The sequence below is a fragment of the Pseudorasbora parva genome, chromosome 10 (genome assembly GCF_024679245.1).
Source record: "Pseudorasbora parva isolate DD20220531a chromosome 10, ASM2467924v1, whole genome shotgun sequence".
Lineage (NCBI taxonomy): Eukaryota > Metazoa > Chordata > Actinopteri > Cypriniformes > Gobionidae > Pseudorasbora > Pseudorasbora parva.
In genome coordinates, this window is record NC_090181.1 from 17,230,891 (window position 1) to 17,251,679 (window position 20,789).

Here is a 20,789-nt window from a genome sequence, read left to right on the forward strand (position 1 = left end):
TGAGCTCAAACGCTGGGCAGGCAGCAGGTGTCATGTGCAGCTGCAGTCTTTCAAACGCTTTCAGAAATGTAAGGCCTTACTGGTCCGTTAGGATGAAATTGTTCGTTGACATCTTGATTATGTCATGTCTTTGTCTGTCAGAGTTTCACTCGGATAAAAAAGAGCTGATTTCTGTTAGAACAAGACGTTTTTCTTTTGAAACGAGTAAGACTTTGAAGGGAATCCTACAGTTCTTTACACTCAAACCTCTGGTAGGTACATCACAATGAGCTGTATTCTTAAAGACACTAATGAAATGAGATGCATAACGCCCAGAGCTCTGCAGGTCTGGAGCAGGTCCCAAAGTCCAGAAAAAGAGTTAACAAAAGCTCCGTCTTCTCTTTTTATCTCACATTTTAATCGGGTTTCTTCTTCTCTTTTCCTTCCCACAGTACAGCCGTCTGGTCTTGCTGGGATGGCTCAGGGATCGCCCGGTTGGAAGCCTGGCTCCCTAGATCTGACCGGCAGGCAGAGATCTTCCTCTGACCCCCCCAACATGCATCCCCCGGCGCCCCCCTTACGGGTCACATCCACTTCCCGTGAGTTGGCTGCACATGAATGAGAGGATGAACTTTTGCTGGAGGCCGAGCTGCTTCATGTTAAGATTTGAGTCATTGTGCTTTGATTGATCCTGGATCTGCCGGTTGTGATGTCATAACATGGCGGTGTCTAAATGTATGAATATTAATTGGGTTATGCTGTGTTTGTGAGGTTTTTCTATTCACATAGCCTAATTAATATTCATGGACCAGGTATCAGACTTCAAAAATTCTGGTCTTCAAGTTTATTTAAAGATCTGTCTTTTTGTTCTCTCAGTTCAGGGTCAAAAAGTTACTTTTAACCATTTGACCATTTAATATCAGAATATTTTAAATGTTTTATTATTGTTATTATTATTACATTGACTCCTAGTTATACTCAGTTTTACAATATTTAATCAGCTATAAATAATTTAATAACATATTAAATGTATTTTTTTTTGTGTTATTGTTAATATTATTATATTGGATGTGTGTGTGTGTGTGTGTGTGTGTGTGTGTGTGTGTGTGTATATATATATCATAGAGATGAGCACATTTACAATTTAGATGGATGGATAGATAGATAGATAGATAAAGATAGCTAGATAGCAAAATAAAAATAAAATATTCAAACATATTATAATGTTTTTTTTTTCTTATTTGCAAATGAGCAAAACAAAACAACAATTGCAAAACAAAACCTACAAATATAAACATTCTTCTAAAATAATTATACTAAATAAATGATATTCTAGTTATGTTCAGCTCTACAGTATTTAATCCGCTATAGATATAAAACAATGTATACATTTATATATTATTATTTATATAATATAGAATTATAAACATATTTTGGTAACACTTTAGTCTAGGGTCCAGTTCTCACTATTAACTAGTTTCTTATTAGCATGAATATTATTGTCTGTTTATTAGTATTTATAAAGCACATATTAATTGCTTTATCCTCCATGACCATATTCTACATCCCTTTATCTCAATACATACACTTAACAACTACCTTACTATCTATTAATAAGCAGTAATTAGGGAATTAGGGCATTGAGGCAAAAGTGGTAGTTAATTATTATTAATTGTGGGAATTAGACCCTGAACTAAAGTGTGAGCCATATCTTTTATATTAAAATATACATCTTTATCCAGAAATCAAGGAAAACTGGAAATTCACTTGTGGGAACCCTGCTAACAATATTGTCGAACATAAAATATTGAAACATGCTTTTTTTTGTAATTTAGAGCATGTTTAACATCTATTTGACGGTCTCTCTGCAGTTCTTGTGCCCAGCGGTGCTCCCCCTCCTGTGTCTAAAACTGCCAGTATGATGGAGGCCAAGAATATACAACCCAAACCCGGGCATGGTCCTCCTGGTCAGAACATCAACCGGGCTACAAGGTCAGAATACTAAATAACCCATGACCACATGCACACACATGCCCTCTGACAGTCATATCCTATAGGACAACACAGTCTGACTCATTATAGCTGCGGATAGCCGCTGGTCCTTCTCCACAGTGTTTGGTGAGCCTGACTCCAGTAAAAGGTGAGCCTGCCCTTATCTGAACACAGAGGTGGAAAGTGCCTATAGGGAACTGCTGCTTTACCAGGTCATTAATTCCTATTCAAGTCCTCATTCACGCACACAGTGCCAGAGGACGAGACAAGTAGGCCGCACTCATCTGAGCATGACCCGAGTCTAAATATTGCAACTTTTAGTACTCCGTATTACAAGAACTGGACAAAATATTCACATCTCCTTTTGTTTGTTTGCAGCGCGGACAAAAACTTCAGCAAAAGCACACTGATGCGCTCGGGATCCATCGAAAGACCAGGTAGATGTCAGAAAAACCATGTTAACTGTAAGTTGATTGTTTTTATAAAAGGTGGGCAGTCATTATTGTAATGAAAAGGGAATGCTAATAATGTTTTCATTTCCTATTTTTTGTTAAACAGCTAAAGAAATTCCTGGAGGCCCTCAAAACACCATCGGTCAAACTCTGCCTGCTACCCACATGCCCAGGAAAACGTACCTGGTATGGTTAACCACAAGAGGATGCCACCATGATGGATACCACCTAATATGCCATATTTACGTCATTTATTTATGAGATACTAATTGACGTGTTCTTGTTTCCAAACCCGATCCGTGTGTGGTAAGCAGAAGCCGAAGCGTGTGAAGGCCATGTATAACTGCGTGGCTGATAATCCAGACGAGCTGACATTCTCTGAGGGAGAGGTCATCGTGGTGGACGGTGAGGAGGACCAGGAGTGGTGGGTGAGTATCCTGACTGCTGCACACTAGACTTCAACTCTATGTATTATGAGTATGGTTTATGAGAGAGAACCAGAGAGGAAAAGTGAGGGTACCGTATTTCCCTTCCTATTACTGGCTGGTGGTTAATAAGTAAACTAGTTGAGGGTCTGGTTCAGCGTCTCTTACTGGAAAACAAGCAGCTGGTCTGTATTCAGCCAATCAATTTTGTTTCGACTGGCTGTGTTTAGTAATTTATTCTCCATGGAGGCTCATCAGTGGTGCAGCCAAATCCCCAAATCTCTGGTCCTGTGCGGTATTTACATATGAATGTGCTTCAGTGGGTTTAAGCTGCATTTCTACCTTAATTTTTGTTGTTGTTTTTTTCCTTAATTGACAGTATTACACATAACATTGCACATTTGTATTACTCAGATTAACGCCAATGTAATTTGTGTAAAAACTCAATACAGGGCATTTTCTTCTCCATTGTTGCTGTTCAGATTGTTTTGTGAAAAAACAAAAACACTAAAATAAATGTGTTAAAAAAAATTTTAAGAGATAAATCCAGTGCTATTTTCATATTATTCATATACTAATATGTTACTTATTAAGAGAAAAAAAAAACTTGTGGACATTTTCAGTCCCCATTTTTGGTAAGCTTTTGCAAATTGTAGACTCTTTTTCTTATTTTTAGTGGAGATGAGTGGTACCCGTTGGGGTCTTCTGCTGTTGTAGCCCGTCTGCCTCAAGGTTGTGCGTGCTGTGGCTTCACAAATGCTTTGCTGCATACCTCGGTTGTAACGAGTGGTTATTTCAGTCAAAGTTCCTCTTCTATCAGCTTGAATCAGTCGGCCCATTCTCCTCTGACCTCTAGCATCAACGAGGCATTTTCGGCCACAGGACTGCCGCATACTGGATGTTTTTCCCTTTTCACACCATTCTTTGTAAACCCTAGAAATGGTTGTGCGTGAAAATCCCAGTAACTGAGCAGATTGTGAAATACTCAGACCGGCCCATCTGGCACCAACAACCATGCCAAGCTCAGAATTGCTTAAATCACCTTTCTTTCCCATTCTGACATTTAGTTTGGAGTTCAGGAGATTGTCTTGACCAGGACCACACCCCTAAATGCATTGAAGCAACTGCCATGAGATTGGTTGATTAGATAATTGCGTTAATGAGAAACATTTCTAATACACTTTCTCTTAAATGTTTTGTAGCTGGGCCATATTGAGGGAGAACCGATGAGAAGAGGAGCGTTTCCTGTCACATTCGTGCAATTCATTATGGACTGAAGGGCTGGAGCTCACGGACACTGAGCTGGACTGATGACGGCACTTCTCTGCCTCTCTGTGTCCTCACTAACCATCATCATCATCGCTGTCCCCATTATTATGAGGCTTCCACTAATCCCTGCTCTTACCTGGCTTGAGCAGAGCCACTGGAATATAACGGCTTCCTGGGCTTTGGATTTTTCTTTTGTTTTTAAGTTTGTGCGCTAGTTTGTTGCAATAAATGCACTTTCAACTTAATTTATCATGACCACAGTGCTAATGAGAAGAATGTCACCAAGATGAAGGTTTTAGTCTGAGATCATTCACATCCTTATTCCTCATAGACACAATAGATAACGTAAGGTTGAATTTGAAGTACAGTACAGATCTGTGAATATAGTCTTATTTGCCCACATTCCATGTCTGGCAAGGAAAGGCAGAAGGATAATCTGAGAATCACTGACTTTTGAAGACTCTGTTGGGAAAGGCAGCTTCGTCAATGGTGCTAAGCTAGGAATATGCTACAAGAGCCGTCTGCCTTCCGAGGGGGATTTCCCTCAGAGATGGAGAGAGATGGAGAAATGGACTGACACAAGTGCGCTTTTGTGCTTGCTAAGGGACCGGAACATAGAGACTGAATGAAAGTAATCTTGACTTGGTACCTGCTGGGAGTTTTGAGCGCCGTGACAGTCATCATGAACAATCGGCCGCCTCCAGGGAGAGGAAAGGAGCCAGTGAAGAGCATCAAGGAGGTTTATTTCTGTATAGATATTTATAATTCTGAGCTGTCCTTCTGTGTTCTTGATTTAGATGCTCTTATTGATTTTAATGATCTTTTGCAGGCCTTTCTTCAGTGCGTATGCAGTTTGCCTTGAGAGGCCTGTGGAACAGTGTCATTTTTCAACTGGCTCATTCTTTCTTAAAGCGATAGACCAAAACTGAAAATTCAGTCATTTACTCACCATCATGTTCTTTCAAACTGTGCAAAAGACCATGTACTGCAGAATTCCCAGAGTGCTTTTTCATAATGGGAACTGTTAATGTTAGACACTATAAAAGTGGTCCATAAGAATAATTTGCTATTTGCTTTGCTACTGTAACTTTGTGAAAGGAACAGACCCATATTTAAAGGGAAATTCTGTCATTATTTACTCATCCTGATGAGTAACTTACTTTATTCTGTGGAACACAGAAGATAGAACATGGAATCCAAACACTGACTTCCATAGTATGGACAAAAATACAGTTTCTCAAAATATGTTCCTAAAATAAATCATACAGGTTAGGCAAGACATTGTTATTCGCTAAAAATCGAACCTGTCTTGACATGAAAAACCAATACAACCATCCAACTTGGTAAGTGACATATTTGAAACGAACACAAGTTTAAATGATAATTGAGAACTGTGGTCAAGGGGGAAGATATTTAGTAACAAGTTTAATTTCTCTGTTTTAGTTAATATATGGGTTCAGGGTACTTCAGGGTCACTTTCAACCACATTTAAACATTTTCATGTCTTTTTTGGAGCTTGACAGTTGTGTCGCCATTATGGAAAAAGCACTCTTGACATTCTTCAAAATTCATTCTAGTCAGATAAGAGTCTAAAATGACATGAAGGTGAGCAAATGATGACAGTATTTTCATTTTTGGGTGAACTAACCTTTTAAGAGGCCCTTACCTTCCTTCAATGTGTAGAACGTGAACATTTTCTGAATAGCGTTTTTAGCTTGAGAGCACTAAAACCTAATCATTTTTAACAGATTCCAAGGTATCAGTTTGAGATATGAATTGTATTTCCACCATCAGGATGTGCCCTGAATCTCCCAGCTTTGGTTGGCCAGATGGGTGTTCACTGTACCAGTAATAACTCTGCTTCTCTTTCTTTCTCTAGTACTCTAATTGTATTCCAGGGGAAATTAAAATCCCTCATGTCATTTCCCCCTCACAACACTTCTCTTAATCCTTTCTAAAGCTTTGAAATGCTCATCCATCAGTAATTGTGTGCAGGAGCGTTTTTAATGTCATGAGTGTTTGATGTGGTTGCAGAGCAACTTAATAGAGTCTGTTATGTAACTTTTTAATTACAGTCATGTTAGTCTTGATTGAGCTCGGACCAGAGTGACCTGTAACTCGGGCAGTGACGGGATGTAATTATCCTGTGTTCAGCTCGCTGTATGAAGACGGCACCTGGCCGGCTGGGATTGTAAATAAATGTAGACTTTGCTTTGTGCATATTTAATTGTAAACAGAGAGCTAAACTGATAATGACTGATGTTTTGTTAGATAAGACTGTTACAGTACACTTTTAACTAAGATGAAAACAACCTCTATTCACCCGTTTACCATAAACGTCATTGATGCTAATATATAAATATATGCATATATGTACAAATAAATGGGAAAACTGGAATTTAAAAAATGCAAATTCATTTCTTGTTAATATGTTGCATTATTCAGGTAGATTAAATCTCCCCTAAATTTGGGGGTGGCTGGATGGTTTTTAAAGATGAATCATTTGAAAGCAGAGGCCCTTAACTCAATAGGTTAAAGAGCACTGCCATCTGTTGGGGATGAGGGAAAAAAACATGAGAAGAAACTACACATTACATTCGCATTGATTTATTGTACCGTATTAACTGATCCGATCCTACTTGGACCAGGACACTGGAGGACGACAGAGAAGGGGGCCGTACATATACAGGGCGGGGTCAGGTTTTACAGCATCTTTGTGTTCCACCGACATTAATGTACCATGCTTTACACACATCCAACTAGAGCCCAAGAAATCCCGGATTTACTGGCCCACAGTTAGAAATGTGCTCTGAGGTTGTTGCATATTTACATTAAATAAGATTAAATTAGGTTACAAAAATAGATGCAGCCCAAACTTGGACTTTTGGGTTGTGGTGGGGCTGATAATGCTGGGTAAGACTAATGAATATGGTGTAAACATGTGGTTGAGATGACTGCCCTTCCATGCTGAACAATGATTGAACAGCAGTACTAACATTAATCAAAGTGAGACAAATTCCAGCATTTCTATCAGATCTGTTTAAAAAGGGCACCTTCCACAAACATACTTCCTTCCTCCTGCTGAAGGAACAAGTGAGGGTGGAAGAAAAAGAGCACTCCCAGGACTCATCAGGACTTCTCTGAGGCCAGAGCGCAGTCGAAGGAGGTGGACAGAACTTTACAGATGGCCTGGGCTTGTTCCTGCAGAGCACAAATGATGTTTTAATGCTACAGAATGCAGAATTTAAAGGTTTGCACATTACCATTCAAAAGTTTGGGGTAAGAAATTGATACTTTTATTCAGCAAGGACACATTAAATTGATCAAAAGTGACAGTAGAGACATTAAAAAAGTTACAAAAGATTTCTATTTCAACTAAAGGTTCTTTTGTACTTTCCATTCATCAAATGCAAAAGAACATTCATTTCTGTTCTAACTTTCTGTCATACTGGTTGAAACTTCGCATCCCGACAACAATCAATAATAGAAGTGGTCTAATTAAAAGATGTCTTCTGTGGCTGTCTAGGGGACCAAAAAAATCTTAAGTTCTTGTCCAATAGGATCTCCTACCTGCCTGTCAACATATGTGTTTCTATGGCCGCATTATTAACACCGAAATGATTTGAAGGAGGTGTGGCTTTGTTTGGAGAGCACTCTGATGGGGTCTTTTCTTTTTTAATAAAGAACCTTGCTTGCTATTGCTAGCCTTTCCGAAATTGCCTACTGTAGCTTTAAACCGCATAACTGTTTTCAGCATTGATAATAATAGGAAATGTTTTTGAGCACCAAATCAGCATATAAGAATGATTTCTGAGGATTATGTGACACTAAAGACTGGAGTAATAATGCAGAAAAACATATTTTAAATCAGAGGTGGACAAAGTACACAACTCTATTACTTGAGTAAAAGTACTACTGGTCAAATATTACTCCGTTACAAGTGAAAGTTGTACAACTAGATTTTTACTCAAGTAAAAGTACAGAAGTATTTGTTTTCAAAAGTACTTAAGTATAAAAGTAAATTTCCTTTTTTATGCCAATGCATTATTGTATTAGTGTTGTATAAATGCACACTGTCATCATGGTTTAAGCCAGTCAGTGATGCTCCATCTGACATACTACCAAACGACTAACTTAAACTAATTTAAATACTTGCATATAAGTTACAAAGCTCTTTACAAAGCTGCTGTCACTTTAAGGCCGAATGCACGGATCCAATACACTGATACACTTCTGATATTCTCCCAACTTTACTCCTCTTTCTCACAGATGTTTATATTTGTAATATTTTATAAGACATGCATCAAGTGTATGCCAACTAAACTAATCTTGATTTTTTTTAAACTGAAACATACTTTCAAAGAATGGCTATGGGTGCGCACACTGTGCCTAAGAACAGTCTTCTTCCATTTTGCTATGAACTGATCAGTGTTCAAAAAAAGTTGGGGAAATGTATATGACCCTATAAGAGTGATTCCTGACAGACTGTCTGAAACAACACCAAAAAAAAACCTTTAAAGATGGAAAAAATCATCCTCCGACTTTCAGAGCTGCTGCAGAAACGACTTTCGACCTTGATAGAAATGTAGTGGAGTAAAAAGTACAATATTTGTCTTTCAAATGTAGTAAAGTAAAAGTATCCTGAAAAAATTATACTCCAGTAAAGTACAGATACTCAAAAAGTGTACTTAAGTACAGTACTCAAGTAAATGTACTTAGTTACTGTCCACCTCTGTTTTAAATAAAGTAGTTATTGTTCTAGTTAATGGTTTCCTTCAATTTAAAATAAAATCCATATAAGCCATTTCAGAGCAAATGCATAAATAATACAAAACTAAATATTTCTGCTACATTATCCAGAACTAGCCCTAATTCATACTTTATCCCCTGGTTTCACAGACGAGGTTTAAGATAGTCCCAGACTAAAATGCATGTTTGAGCCCTTTTAAATGAAAGTAATTTGCACTTAAAATATGTTACACAAATGTAAATATGTAAAAACAGTAACGTTTTTTTCTAAGGCACGTTTATAAAAGCTACTTAAATGCCCTAATTTAACTAAGGATTAATCCTGGCTTAATCTAAGCCCTCTCTGCGAAACCGATGTTCTAAGAAACACTTCCTGTACTTACCGCACTGCTGCACTGATACACCCAGATGCTGCACTCATGCTGCTTGGCATCAGTGGTCTTCAGAGCGAGCAGGTTCTTTCCAGCACCCAGACCATCATCGTAGCAAAGCATACGCACAATCAGGTAGAGCGGATGACGGTGAAGCACATCCTGAGAAAAGAGAGAATTAATAACAAATCAGATATTGTGAGGAAACCCAGCAATGCCATTATACTGAAATCCTGGATTTCATAGAGGTGTAATTAGATGTTCAGTTTCAAGACATTCAGTTTCACAATCACTTGTGATAATGAATTTAAATGCTACTTTCAACATGCTCCTTTATTTCATGTAAAAAGAAAGAGATATAAATCTCTCAGATTAACAGTTACCAATGACAATGAGTCAACTCACACACTGGTCTAATGAGGCCACTTTAACTCCATACTTGGACACTCCCAGAATCATTTCCTCATCTCCAGGCACAAACGGCAGTTTTCCATCTTGCTTTAATGTGAATACATGAGATTAGGTTTATAAACAGCTTCAAACTCAATGTATGATATTATGATAAATGATAACAGTAGATATAAAACAGTGATACTTTGTACTTCTCCTCTAGACCAGAAAAAATAAGCTAAAGTAATTCTCATAATTATGATTATTATTATTTTCATCAAATGAAAATCTTTTGGCTTCTCCAAAAGTGAAGTGGTCACAAAAAAAGAAGGAAAAAAACAGTTAGCTAGATTATAGGTGAAGTAAGTGTTGCTGTTGAAAGTGGATTGGACCAAATGCCACAACAGACTTGTAGCCAATTAGCAGTAGAGACATTACAAAAGAGAAAGGTAAGAGTAATATAGCTGGGAAAAAAAAAATTATGATTAGACAAGAGCTTAAGATCCCACTTTAATTTTAGGAAAACTTTCCATTGTAGGAGACAAGCAGCAAACCGGATACCAAGGTTGCTTTATTTCTGCTCCATACATGAGTAACATTGGAACAGTGTCATTGTCTGCTGCTGGTGACTAACAACAAACTCTTGCTTTTATATACCGCATGCTAATTTTTGGTTCTTTCTTGTCATTCGTTCGACATCATCATTCTAATTTTAGAGAAGCATGATTTTTCTTTGATTCAGCTGTGATAAAGAAACCTACACTCTTGCATTGTACACTCATAGATTTTGAAGGGAGGGGTGTGTTTGTTTGGGTTGATTTCAAATATCAACAGTGTTTCTCAGAAATCGCTTACTGCACCTTTAAGGGGGCAGATCCTTACCTGAGCTGCATCGATGAAATTGATCAGGTCTAGAGGCTCCTGGAGGGTTTTGCTCATCTCAAACTGCATCTTCTCAATGGCTCCCACATACTTGACTCTGAACTCAGCACACGTGTCAGACACAGCGTTACCTGGAGGTTCAACAAGGTCAGGAACTCTTACAAAATTAAAAATAATAACGCAAGAGATTCTGCACTTTTCGTGAGGTCTAACCTGAGCTCTTGGTGGAGTCTGTATCAAGACTGGCGACTGTGCTTGACCTAGACAGGCCTCCCAAACTGGAATCTACTGACTGGATAAAGGGAATTTACAGTTTATCATGACTTTTGAGGAATAAAGAACACAGGAGACAGAACGGCTTAATCCCAGGTCAGTCTTTTACAAATTAGTGGGTCCCAAATCCTCGTAGTACAATGTCAAAAGTTCACGGATTGCATACTGTGCTTTTTACAAATGGACTTTTGTAGTATGAATCTGTGCATGCCTTTTTAGCTAATACTGGCCAACACTCGTCTTTGCACTCTCTGGTATCAAGGTGCAATTCCATGGTGTTGTAGAACTGGCATACTGGCTAAATTCACACTTAAAAAGGATGTAATTTACCATAAACAATGCATTATATGCTTTCTGTAGCTAGCAGAAATGTGCAAATTGAGATTCAGCCAACTTTTAGTTTATGACATGAACTGACCTTGCTTTTAGTGCTGATCTCACTGCTTTGGGAGCTGCTGCTGCTGTGGCGCTTCTTGACTTTTCGAAACATCCTTCACCATGACGCCAATGCTGCAGTTCTCCAGCTTACCAGCAGATGGCAGCTGAGTCTGAGGAGATTTATCAGCTTTAGCACCATTTTAAGGTACACAATTTCTCGTCAAAATTACCTATTTTAATTAATCAATACGTCTTCCAAAACATGCTTTTTGTCTTAAGCCAGGTACCCGATGTGATTTTGGCCACGATTTAGACGTCTCAGACACATTAAGTAAATCTTAAAAGATTCCTCTGATCCTACTCTGAAGTATCCAATCGTTTGTTTGACATATTCACCGACAGCCGATTAATGACCGATGCAATTAACTTTTACCGATGAAATTTCGGCTGTGTCAGAAGATTTGGTGCACAGTCCTGCAGTGTGACTTCTATGACGACTGTCAATTTGTCTTTGTTTTTCAAGACAAACCATGACCAAAATGAGCGTTAGAGATTTCTTTGTAGCCACCATTTCAATCCCTCGTGTAATGCAGCTCACTGTCACCGAACGCATCATTGATTGATGATATGAAACTCCAGATGAGTTTTGTTGTATGCGTCCATTTTTAACGTGCATTGACTATCGTACAGTCTGACATTAATGTCAACTTAGATCTTACAGTGTGACATGGCTTACAGCGGGACTATTTAAAATCGCAGTGTGCACCTGGCTTTATCCTGATTCATTATGGTTAGCCTATTATAAGTTTGTATTTTAGACCATAGCAGGATGGTTTTCATGAGAAATTATATATATATCATCATATATGTGCATGTCTCGTCATATCTGGCTACTACCTCCGGTTTTACTTGGACTGCTCAGATCGGAATTCGAACTGGGGTTTCCTACTAGCTGGTCTCCATTACACTCATCCCCCAAAACCTCACTCGCATCGGGTCACGGCACCAATGTAACCTCTCCGGCATGAGAGGTGGGTGCGCTAGTGTCATTCGCTATGCCAGGGGAGTGAGGCTTACTTGCCCAGCTCTTACTGTGGGAGTACATGGTGTGGGAGTGAAAAACACAGCCAAATAGAGGAGAATCTGCTGGCAAAAAGAGAATGCAAGAGCTCGTAATAAAACATGAATCAACGTTGGTGTGGCTTTTTGGATTTAAATGTTTAAAATGTTGTAAAAGCAACAGATTACATTTTTATTACTCAACACTGAACAGGTGAGTAAGGTTGAACCAATAAATTAAACGGGTTGCTATTTGTAGCTCTCTATCAGAGATCACTGTAAAGCATTTTCTATGGTAAAGGGTTGTTTCATTATGGTTGTAGCACTGTGCTTGAATTTATTTTCAAGGAAGTACCATGTCTATTATTGGATATAGCTACAGTTACATCTTCAGCTAGTCAGCTTGAGACCCTTTCATCTAAACTGGTTACATCTCTTAAGCCTAAGTATATATGCATATGTGTGTGTGTATATATATATATATATATATATATATATATATATATATATATATATATATATATATATATATATATATATATATATATATATATATAGTAACTTTTTGTCAGAGTTTTGTACATTTAATAAAAATTTAGCAAGAACATTTTTTTCTGGCTAAAATGTCGTAACTGTTTAATTAACGTGATACTGTAATTATCCAGTTAAATTATCCATTAGTGTGTTTGTAATTTTGATTTATTTCTATTTCTATGAATCGTGAGTTTAAACTGTAAATTTCAATTAATCTATTTAAGTCTTGACACTTATTCACAGTAATACTCACTCAAAACTCAAAACAAAATAACTGCATCAAAAAGTGTAAATTTAGTGCTGTATCGGCGCAATGAACAATGTTCCTTTTGCAGTATTTCTGCTCATATAATCTAATTACGCTACAGATAAATACTACCTTCATAAGACAGCATTGACATGTTTTCGGGGTTCAACTGTTCAAGGCACTCCATGAGCCCACGCCCCTGTAAAACAATGGTGCCAAACTTTGGGTAACTTTTTTAGGAATCTACAGAGGCGCTCAACTCGCGGTCTCCGATCACTAGTAGGCACGAGCTGACTTGCGAACACATTGTTAATGAAAACCCCGCGGAAAGTGCGGAAACCCGTTGCTAGGATAAACATTCAGCCCCCACGTCTAACTTGACCAATGCAAACGCAAAGGGCAGTTATTTGGTCGTTTATTGGCACCTCTATGAAGAAATATGGAGAATATGAATTTGGTAAACAAGCACACTGGGCATACCTCTATTTTGAGCTCACTATGAAGCACTGTACGGATGTAATAATTATTAATATGGTTCATCAAAGCGGCGTCGGCAGCTCTCTCTCTCTCTCTCTCTCTGCTTTGGCGAGACGTGCGTTGACACTTCACTTCCTGTACGGCTCCACCCAGCACCTCTTAAAGGGGACGCATGCTAGTAGGTGGCTAAATTTGGAATGGAATATTACGTCTACTTACTAAATTAAATTGCCTACTGCACACACTGAGATTTTTAAATAGTCAGTGGCTAATGGATTAAGAATGGACAGAACATCAGCTAACTAACTATAAGCTGTAGCCTATTCATTCATTCATTGGTATAGTTTTGAATGGACGGAATAAAATAACTGTAATTACACTTATTTACACTGATCTCCGCGCCGACGGCTGACAGGCAGATTCGAAGAGACCGTCTGAAAAGTGCAACACCCGAAAAGCGTCACTACGAAAACGAATACACTGTAGGCTACTGTCACCAAATTAATTTCACACATCACTGCTGCCCCGATAGTTAAATAAAGATGAAGAAAATGTATAGTTTTTTTTTTTATTTTTATTATGAAAAAAGCATTCAATAACTTGACTATTTTGGAAAGTATTACTGTAATACACTGTAATATGTCACTAAATTCAGCTCACATCACTGCTGTCCTGATACTTTTTCTGGGGAAATAATTTTTTGCATTTATTTTATGATTTTTCATAATGAAAGATATTTAATAACTTTACTTTAATACACTGGTGTAGGCCTAGTCACCAGATTAATTTCACACATCACTGCTGTCCTGATAGTTATACTACAACACTTATTTTGGGAAAATATATAAAAATGTATAACATTTACTTCTGAAAAATTTATTTTTGTATATTTTTATGATTTGTTCATTAAATAACTTTTCTGTAATACACCGTACTGTCAACAAATTCAGCTCACACATCACTGCTGACCTGATAGTTTACTACAACACTTTGGGGATATGATTGTGTTAAATAAGTGTTGTAGTTGAACTATCAGGACAGCAGTGATGTGTGAGCTGAATTTGTGGACAGTACAGTGTATTACAGTAAGTATTAAATATCTTTCATTATGAAAAAAATCATAAAAAATATACAAAAAATATGTTTTCCCAGATTAAGTATTGTAGTTTAACTATCAGGACAGCAGTGATGTGTGAGCTGAATTTGGTGGCATTATCTACTTTTCAAAAAAGTAAAGTTATTGTATAAAAAAATAATATATATATATATATATATATATATATATATATATATATATATATATATATATATATATATATATATATATATATATATTTTTTTTTTTTTTTTTTTTTAATTATTATTTTTTTTTTTAACTTTATTTTAAAGTTGCACTTTTCAGACGGTCTCTTCGAATCTGCCTGTCAATTCCATTGCGGACTCGGAGGAAAGCTTGTTTTGAGGAAAATAAAGGTGTAACTGTTAGCTGCTTGTCCACACGACTACGATTGAAAAGAGGTGCTATTTGTGCAGTAACAGCGTTTAGCGCACAAGTTATTGATCCCGGAAATTCTATGATTCAGTACGTGGAAGTAAACGATTAAAAGAATCGAACTCTGAATCATTTAAGAACAAAGCACATTTCAAGGCTTTGCTGCTTCTTAGTTCTCTCTCTGATTTGAAGTGCGGATTTAAAAGTCATCAGGTCTTTCTGTTAATATGTCGACACTGAAGAGAGTTGTATGGCCCCAAATCATTCTCTTCGGCGACTCAATAACACAGGTAACATTTTGGGATAGTCCTGTAGCGTTTGAGTTTTGATACTGTAACATGCATTGTTTTTGTTTCAGTATGCCTTTCAAGCGAACGGATGGGGATCTGAAATCTCTCATAAACTCGAGAGGTAGCCTACATCATGATAACACGGATGCATCATTGCATTTACCCCACCGTAGCTGATGATTTTATCATTTGTTTGTTTTATTAGGAAATGCGACGTGGTAAACAGGGGCTTGTCGGGATACAACACAAGGTGGGCTAAGATTGTGCTCCCTCGCATTGTGCCAGTTTCTGATGCTCCTATTACGGCGGTGACTGTTTTCTTTGGCTCTAATGATTGTTCTTTGGAAGGTAAGAAAGATAATAATATGTCAACTGTTGTGCATCAGAAACATCAGCCACGGTGATTGAGACACTTATAGTTTATTTTCTTTACAGACAAGAACCCCGTGCAGCACGTGCCTCTTCACGAGTTCTCCGAAAATTTGAAGGACATTGTCAGATATCTGGTGTCTGTAGGAGTGTCCAATGACAAGATCATCTTCATCACTCCACCACCACTTCAAGAAGCCGCCTGGGAGAAAGAATGCTTGCTAAAAGGTGACATACCTCCTGATTTTAAGATGCGTTCAATACTAGTGCACTGGATACTGCTCAGCCTGTATGCATGTGAAATAGTATCAGTGTTGCCAACTCTCGCGAGACAAGTAAGCAACCGCAGTTTTAAAAACAAGCCCTATATTATTTATTATCATCAATATAATTTATGATCAATAAGTTTTTTTATCAATACATGAGCCTGTAAAAGATTAAACTGAAACCCCTCAGAGTTTGAAAAGCAAAAAAAGGCCACGCAATATCCTCTGATTAGCTATGACTAGAATAGGTTTGGAGATGGAAAAACACACACACACAGACACACAAATGGAAAAAAGGATAAGCCCTGCATCTCTATGTGCAATCTGCCCTAATGTCACATACTATTTAGGATTAATAATATGCACTTTTTTTTTTACAGTCTATGATTGCGACACATGCAAACAGTGCTGCAATATAGCCACATATTTATAATAAAATAAATTCGAACCATACCTACTGTTAGTATAGTTGTTTTTTTATAATAGCTTGTAATGATAAATACATTATAATTAAAAATAAATAAATAAATAGGTGCCTGCATGCCTCATCAACCTGTTTCCTTTCCATCTCTGTACATTTCTGCTGGTGGCATTGTTTGTAAAAATGTATACTTCTTTTTACATCTACTAACTATCATTACGTGCATTTATAACGTCACATGCCAGCATGTTGAATTTTTCTTAAAGGGTTACTTCAGCGATTAGCATATGGCTTTATATCAGTAGAAACCCTGAAGTATATTCAAATGATTGTGCTTTCCCCCCTCATATCCCCCTGAGACAAGAGATTTATGCATTTTATTTCTGGAAAAATTCCTCCTATGATGAAAATTGACGATATTTGCATCATAGGAGGAATGTTTGGAATAAGGCTAAAGACTACAGCCAGCAGAGGGAGCCATTTCCGCATGTTTTGAACTCGCGCATGGGGGATGGGAGATCACACTCAGAGCTCAGCTCAGCCACAGGCACTCATTTAAACGGAGCTGTGGTAAGCAATGTAAGTCTTTTAACTTCTCAAATTAATTTCTATGAAAGTTAAGCTTGCAAAGGCATGAACTGAAAAGCGCCAGACTGAACTCGCGTTGTGAATGTATGCCGCGAGTGTAGTCGCGATTACCTCAGCTCTCATCACAAGCTCATTTCTCTCACTCCTGCAGTTAGTGCTCAGTGCTGTGATACTCGCGCGGTGACTCACTCATTATATTTAACAGACACGTTCAGGTTTTAATTGTAGTGTCTCTAACTCAGCCACAGTACAGGTGGCTTTGGGAATGGCCTCACAGGGCAGCGAAGCATTCTGGGAATTGTAGTCTTTCATCCCCATGAGACAAATACATTTTCTGTCTTTTCTCAGTCTAGAAGGCACCAAAATACAAAAATAATTTCACATTTCTTCTACATTGATGACCCAGTTTAAATACAGATTCATCTTCCCAGCGCTGAAGTACCCCTTTAAATGAGGGGGAGAAGGAGGCAGGATGTACGAGGACGAATTACTGTACAAGCACTTGTATCATTTCATTGAATGGCTATCAGCTGTGAGAAGACAGTGTCACTCAATGTATTGGACAAAACAGCGACCATAAATGTAAAGAAACAAAGTTGCTAATCATATTTTCCTAACAAGTAACCACATTTTTTTTAAATAAGCCCCAAAAAACGCAACCCCGACTCAAGATTTTTGCTATTCTTGCCAAAAAAAGAAGCCCAAAGTCGCATGCTTTACAAATAGTATGCAATAATAAAGGGTACGAAGGAGTTGCAAAAGGTAGTATGCTACATAACTTATTACTTTGAAGTTTTAATTAGGTCATTTAATTCTGCTCCCGTCAGTGCACATGAGGGAGGCCGGAAAGCGGCTGGAATAATTCTCTGACAGGGCTCAGTCTCAAAACGTATTTATCAAACAACACACTGATTTCTCTCTCATCCACCCGTGATTGATTTATTTCTTTATTACTTGGCCCACCCAATCGGTGGATATGAACGCGAACCACACACGCGCACTTCAAACACAACGGAGGTCAAGAAAGAAATGTTATTTCACATTTAAGACTCACCGGCCTGCCGGTGTCCTTACGTTTTGGTAGCCCGTCTGGAAAACACATAGCCCCAGGATGTTGGGCTTTGTGAGCCCTGGGAGTCTGAACCCGAATCGCAATGAACCAACAAATAAGGGATTCTCCAGCCTGTGACATCGTGCTGGTATGCTCTGTTAGACACGTGACATAATCAGTACGATCTGTAACAGTGCAATATTATCACGCAGGGGCGTCGCACCCGTGGGTTATGTGGGTGTTTTAACACCCACACTTTTCCCGGTGAGAGGGTTCAACACCCACACTTTTTCTGCACTTTTTCCGCAGTTTTGCACAAACACCTTGCAGCAGTCGCTCCTCCATTTCTCTGTCCACTCTGTCTGTGTCTGCGCTCTCTCCGCTCCCCTCATTATTCTCACCAGCAGATGGGGCTGTGAGATACGCTGACTCTACTTGGCCACGCGTTCGCCACTCACTACTACTTCATGAAGAATGTAACCGAGAGCAGTAACCAGATAACGCCATTATCGTCAAATATCAAACAAAAAAATCATTAAACGCTTTTCAAGGTAGTAACATACTAACTATTCATGTTAAATTAAAGTAATAATGTTGGCATGTACTTTAAAGTTGGCATGTACTTTAACAAAGCCTCGACTGGGTCCGGGATTGTTGTCCCCAAAAGTTCCGGAGTCACAATGCAGTGATTACATCTATACTCAAACTTAAATAAATACATTAACTTACATGTGCAGAATACACATACTGTACTTAATGTGTATTAACCATTAACAAATGCTTAAAATAAGGCTAAATGCAAAATAACAAGACCAATTACAGATAAGTTAAAGATTAGTTATTTTCACGCGCTCTCTCTCTCTCACTCACTCTCTCTCTCTCTCTCACTTTCACTCTCAAAGTGCTCAAATGGCTTCACATCAGCGCATCGCCTCTGCAACTTAAATCGAGCTGCACAGTTCACACATTTGCCACTTGCACAATCGAGGCAGTGTCGCATCGTCACTAAAGTTTATCATTTGCATTTATTTTTATGAGAAAAAAAAAGATGAGCATTTTAAGATTATTAGAAAAAATGTAATTTTTTTTTTAGAAATGCCTTTAAAAATGATGAGAAATGCCTTTATTTTTAAGTATTGCCAGTGTTCACTCAGCAGTGCTCTGACTCTTGCTTTTGGATCTTCCACAAGCTCAGTCAGCACCCCCACCCTCACAGAGAGGCATGAAATCCCTCTCCAGAACTTTTTCATTCATTGTTCCTGGTTTGTGGAACGATCTTCCGTCCTCCATACGCACGACAAAATCACTAGCTTCATTCAAAAGACAGGTAAAACTCATCTCTTCAATGAGCACTTAATCTTATAAAAAAAAAAACAACAACAACCTCTAAATACTTCCCCCATTACTTTTTCTTTTTTCTTCCCTTTTTCTGGTTTTTGCTACTCTGAGTAGTATACAAATCTTGGTATCTAGGGCACTTTTTGTGTTTCTTTGCCTCTTCTTGACGGATCGCTTCCAATACTCCTAAGTTGTAAGTCGCTTTGGATAAAAGCATCTGCTAAATGCATAAATATAAATGTAGCATCATATTTATTTCTAAGATTATATCCAGACCACTTCATTAAAGATCCAACATATCAATCAATCAATCAACTTTATTTATATAGCGCTTTCACAATCACGATTGTGTCAAAGCAGCTTCAGTGACGTTATCAGCTTATTTTAATTTATCATATAGTGACAATGTTGGCAGATCAGTATTATAGTTTATAGAATTAAATAAAACCTAATTCATAAATTTTATTTGTATAATTAGTTGAATAACTTTAATCATAATTTTAGTGTACCCAACTGAGCAAGCCAAGCCAAAGGCGACAGTGGCAAGGAACCAAAACTCCATCAGGGCATGATGGAGAAAAATAAACCTTGGGAGAAACCAGACTCAGTCGGGGTGCCAGTTCTCCTCTGGCCTATTAACACACCGTGTAAGATTATTATTCTGGCAACCTTACAGGTCAGAAATCATATTAGATTGTCATAGTGAAGTCACGTGACAGCAAAATATATGAAACGTGTATCGCTGCATATTCTCATACTATTTAAATTACTAATATAATACTAATAATAATACTAAAATATAATACTAATTATACTTGTCAGTATAGACAGTGATCTAGTATTCAATTACAAAGATAGCCGGTCTCTCTCTCTCTCTCACATTGAATATGATTTTTGCTGCTGTTTTCATCAGGTTCAGCTTTGAATCGTTTGAACTCTGTGGCTGGTCAGTATGCGCAGGCCTGCGTCCAGGCTGCAGGTCAGTCTGGTGTGGATGTTCTGGATCTCTGGACACTCATGCAGAAAGATGGACAGGTAAGGCACATACTGTTTGTGAATGAACATGTTTAAAAATAACTAGAATATAAACAAATGCATGTTTTCCCCTCAGGATTTCTCCGTGTATCTTTTGGACGGACTGCATCTTTCTGAGAAAGGCAATCAGTTCGTGGCAGAGCATTTATGGACACTTCTTGAGAGGCGAGCGGCTGATTTGCCCTTCATTCTCCCTTACTGGGGGGATGTGGACCCAAAATGCCCTGAGAGCAGACTACTGTGTGATTAAAACTCAGGTCACAATGCACAGCGGATAAAACAACATTTATTTCCTATGGTTTAAATGTAAAGATTTTTGGATACACTAATCATAAATGGTGGAAAGACAGTCCTATTTGCCAACAGGGCGTATTGCCATGGATTTTATTTGATATTCTGCCAAAAAAAATATATATATATATATTTCAGAAGTATTAAAGTTTTGGTGAGGCCAATTGATTT

General features: G+C 38.0%; 3 protein-coding genes across 6 annotated transcripts in view; 2 read left to right on the forward strand and 1 right to left on the reverse strand.

Annotated features, from left to right (window-relative positions):
* asap2a (ArfGAP with SH3 domain, ankyrin repeat and PH domain 2a) overlaps window positions 1-6,530 on the forward strand; it is a 74,846-nt gene extending 68,316 nt beyond the window's left edge. For 2 of the 4 annotated variants that reach the window (XM_067455354.1, XM_067455355.1), the window contains 6 exons: window positions 432-578; window positions 1,851-1,971; window positions 2,350-2,435; window positions 2,530-2,609; window positions 2,738-2,851; window positions 4,051-6,530. In XM_067455354.1, the coding sequence (XP_067311455.1) occupies window positions 432-578; window positions 1,851-1,971; window positions 2,350-2,435; window positions 2,530-2,609; window positions 2,738-2,851; window positions 4,051-4,125 (623 nt within the window). In that variant the 3' untranslated portion in view covers window positions 4,126-6,530. The remainder of the gene's footprint in view (window positions 1-431; window positions 579-1,850; window positions 1,972-2,349; window positions 2,436-2,529; window positions 2,610-2,737; window positions 2,852-4,050) is intronic. The other 2 variants (XM_067455356.1, XM_067455357.1) reach the window with 1 other exon arrangement.
* A 184-nt stretch (window positions 6,531-6,714) lies between these two features.
* itgb1bp1 (integrin beta 1 binding protein 1) lies at window positions 6,715-13,621 on the reverse strand. Its single transcript, XM_067455364.1, has 7 exons — window positions 13,481-13,621; window positions 11,201-11,330; window positions 10,723-10,801; window positions 10,510-10,640; window positions 9,643-9,735; window positions 9,250-9,399; window positions 6,715-7,318 (listed from the first exon to the last, which is right to left on the reverse strand). Exons 2-7 carry the CDS (start codon window positions 11,270-11,272, stop codon window positions 7,247-7,249), a joined length of 597 nt encoding a protein of 198 aa, XP_067311465.1. The 5' UTR covers window positions 11,273-11,330; window positions 13,481-13,621; the 3' UTR covers window positions 6,715-7,246.
* Window positions 13,622-14,906: 1,285 nt separating this feature from the next.
* On the forward strand, window positions 14,907-20,771 carry iah1 (isoamyl acetate hydrolyzing esterase 1 (putative)). Its single transcript, XM_067455360.1, has 6 exons — window positions 14,907-15,259; window positions 15,328-15,380; window positions 15,465-15,607; window positions 15,695-15,856; window positions 20,206-20,327; window positions 20,404-20,771. The coding sequence occupies exons 1-6, from the start codon at window positions 15,197-15,199 to the stop codon at window positions 20,575-20,577; spliced, it is 717 nt and encodes a 238-aa protein (XP_067311461.1). The 5' UTR covers window positions 14,907-15,196; the 3' UTR covers window positions 20,578-20,771.
* Window positions 20,772-20,789: the final 18 nt, after the last annotated feature.

Coding starts and splice junctions, on each gene's coding strand:
- itgb1bp1 (XM_067455364.1), bottom strand. CDS start 11,272: ATGTTTCGAAAAGTCAAGAAGCGCCACAGCAGCAGCAGCTCCCAAAGC. Junction 10,802..11,200: donor AGATCAGCACTAAAAGCAAG/GTCAGTTCATGT, acceptor CCCTTTATCCAG/TCAGTAGATTCCAGTTTGGG. Junction 10,641..10,722: donor AGACTCCACCAAGAGCTCAG/GTTAGACCTCAC, acceptor TTGAACCTCCAG/GTAACGCTGTGTCTGACACG.
- iah1 (XM_067455360.1), top strand. CDS start 15,197: ATGTCGACACTGAAGAGAGTTGTATGGCCCCAAATCATTCTCTTCGGC. Junction 15,857..20,205: donor GAAAGAATGCTTGCTAAAAG/GTGACATACCTC, acceptor TGTTTTCATCAG/GTTCAGCTTTGAATCGTTTG. Junction 20,328..20,403: donor TCATGCAGAAAGATGGACAG/GTAAGGCACATA, acceptor TTTTCCCCTCAG/GATTTCTCCGTGTATCTTTT.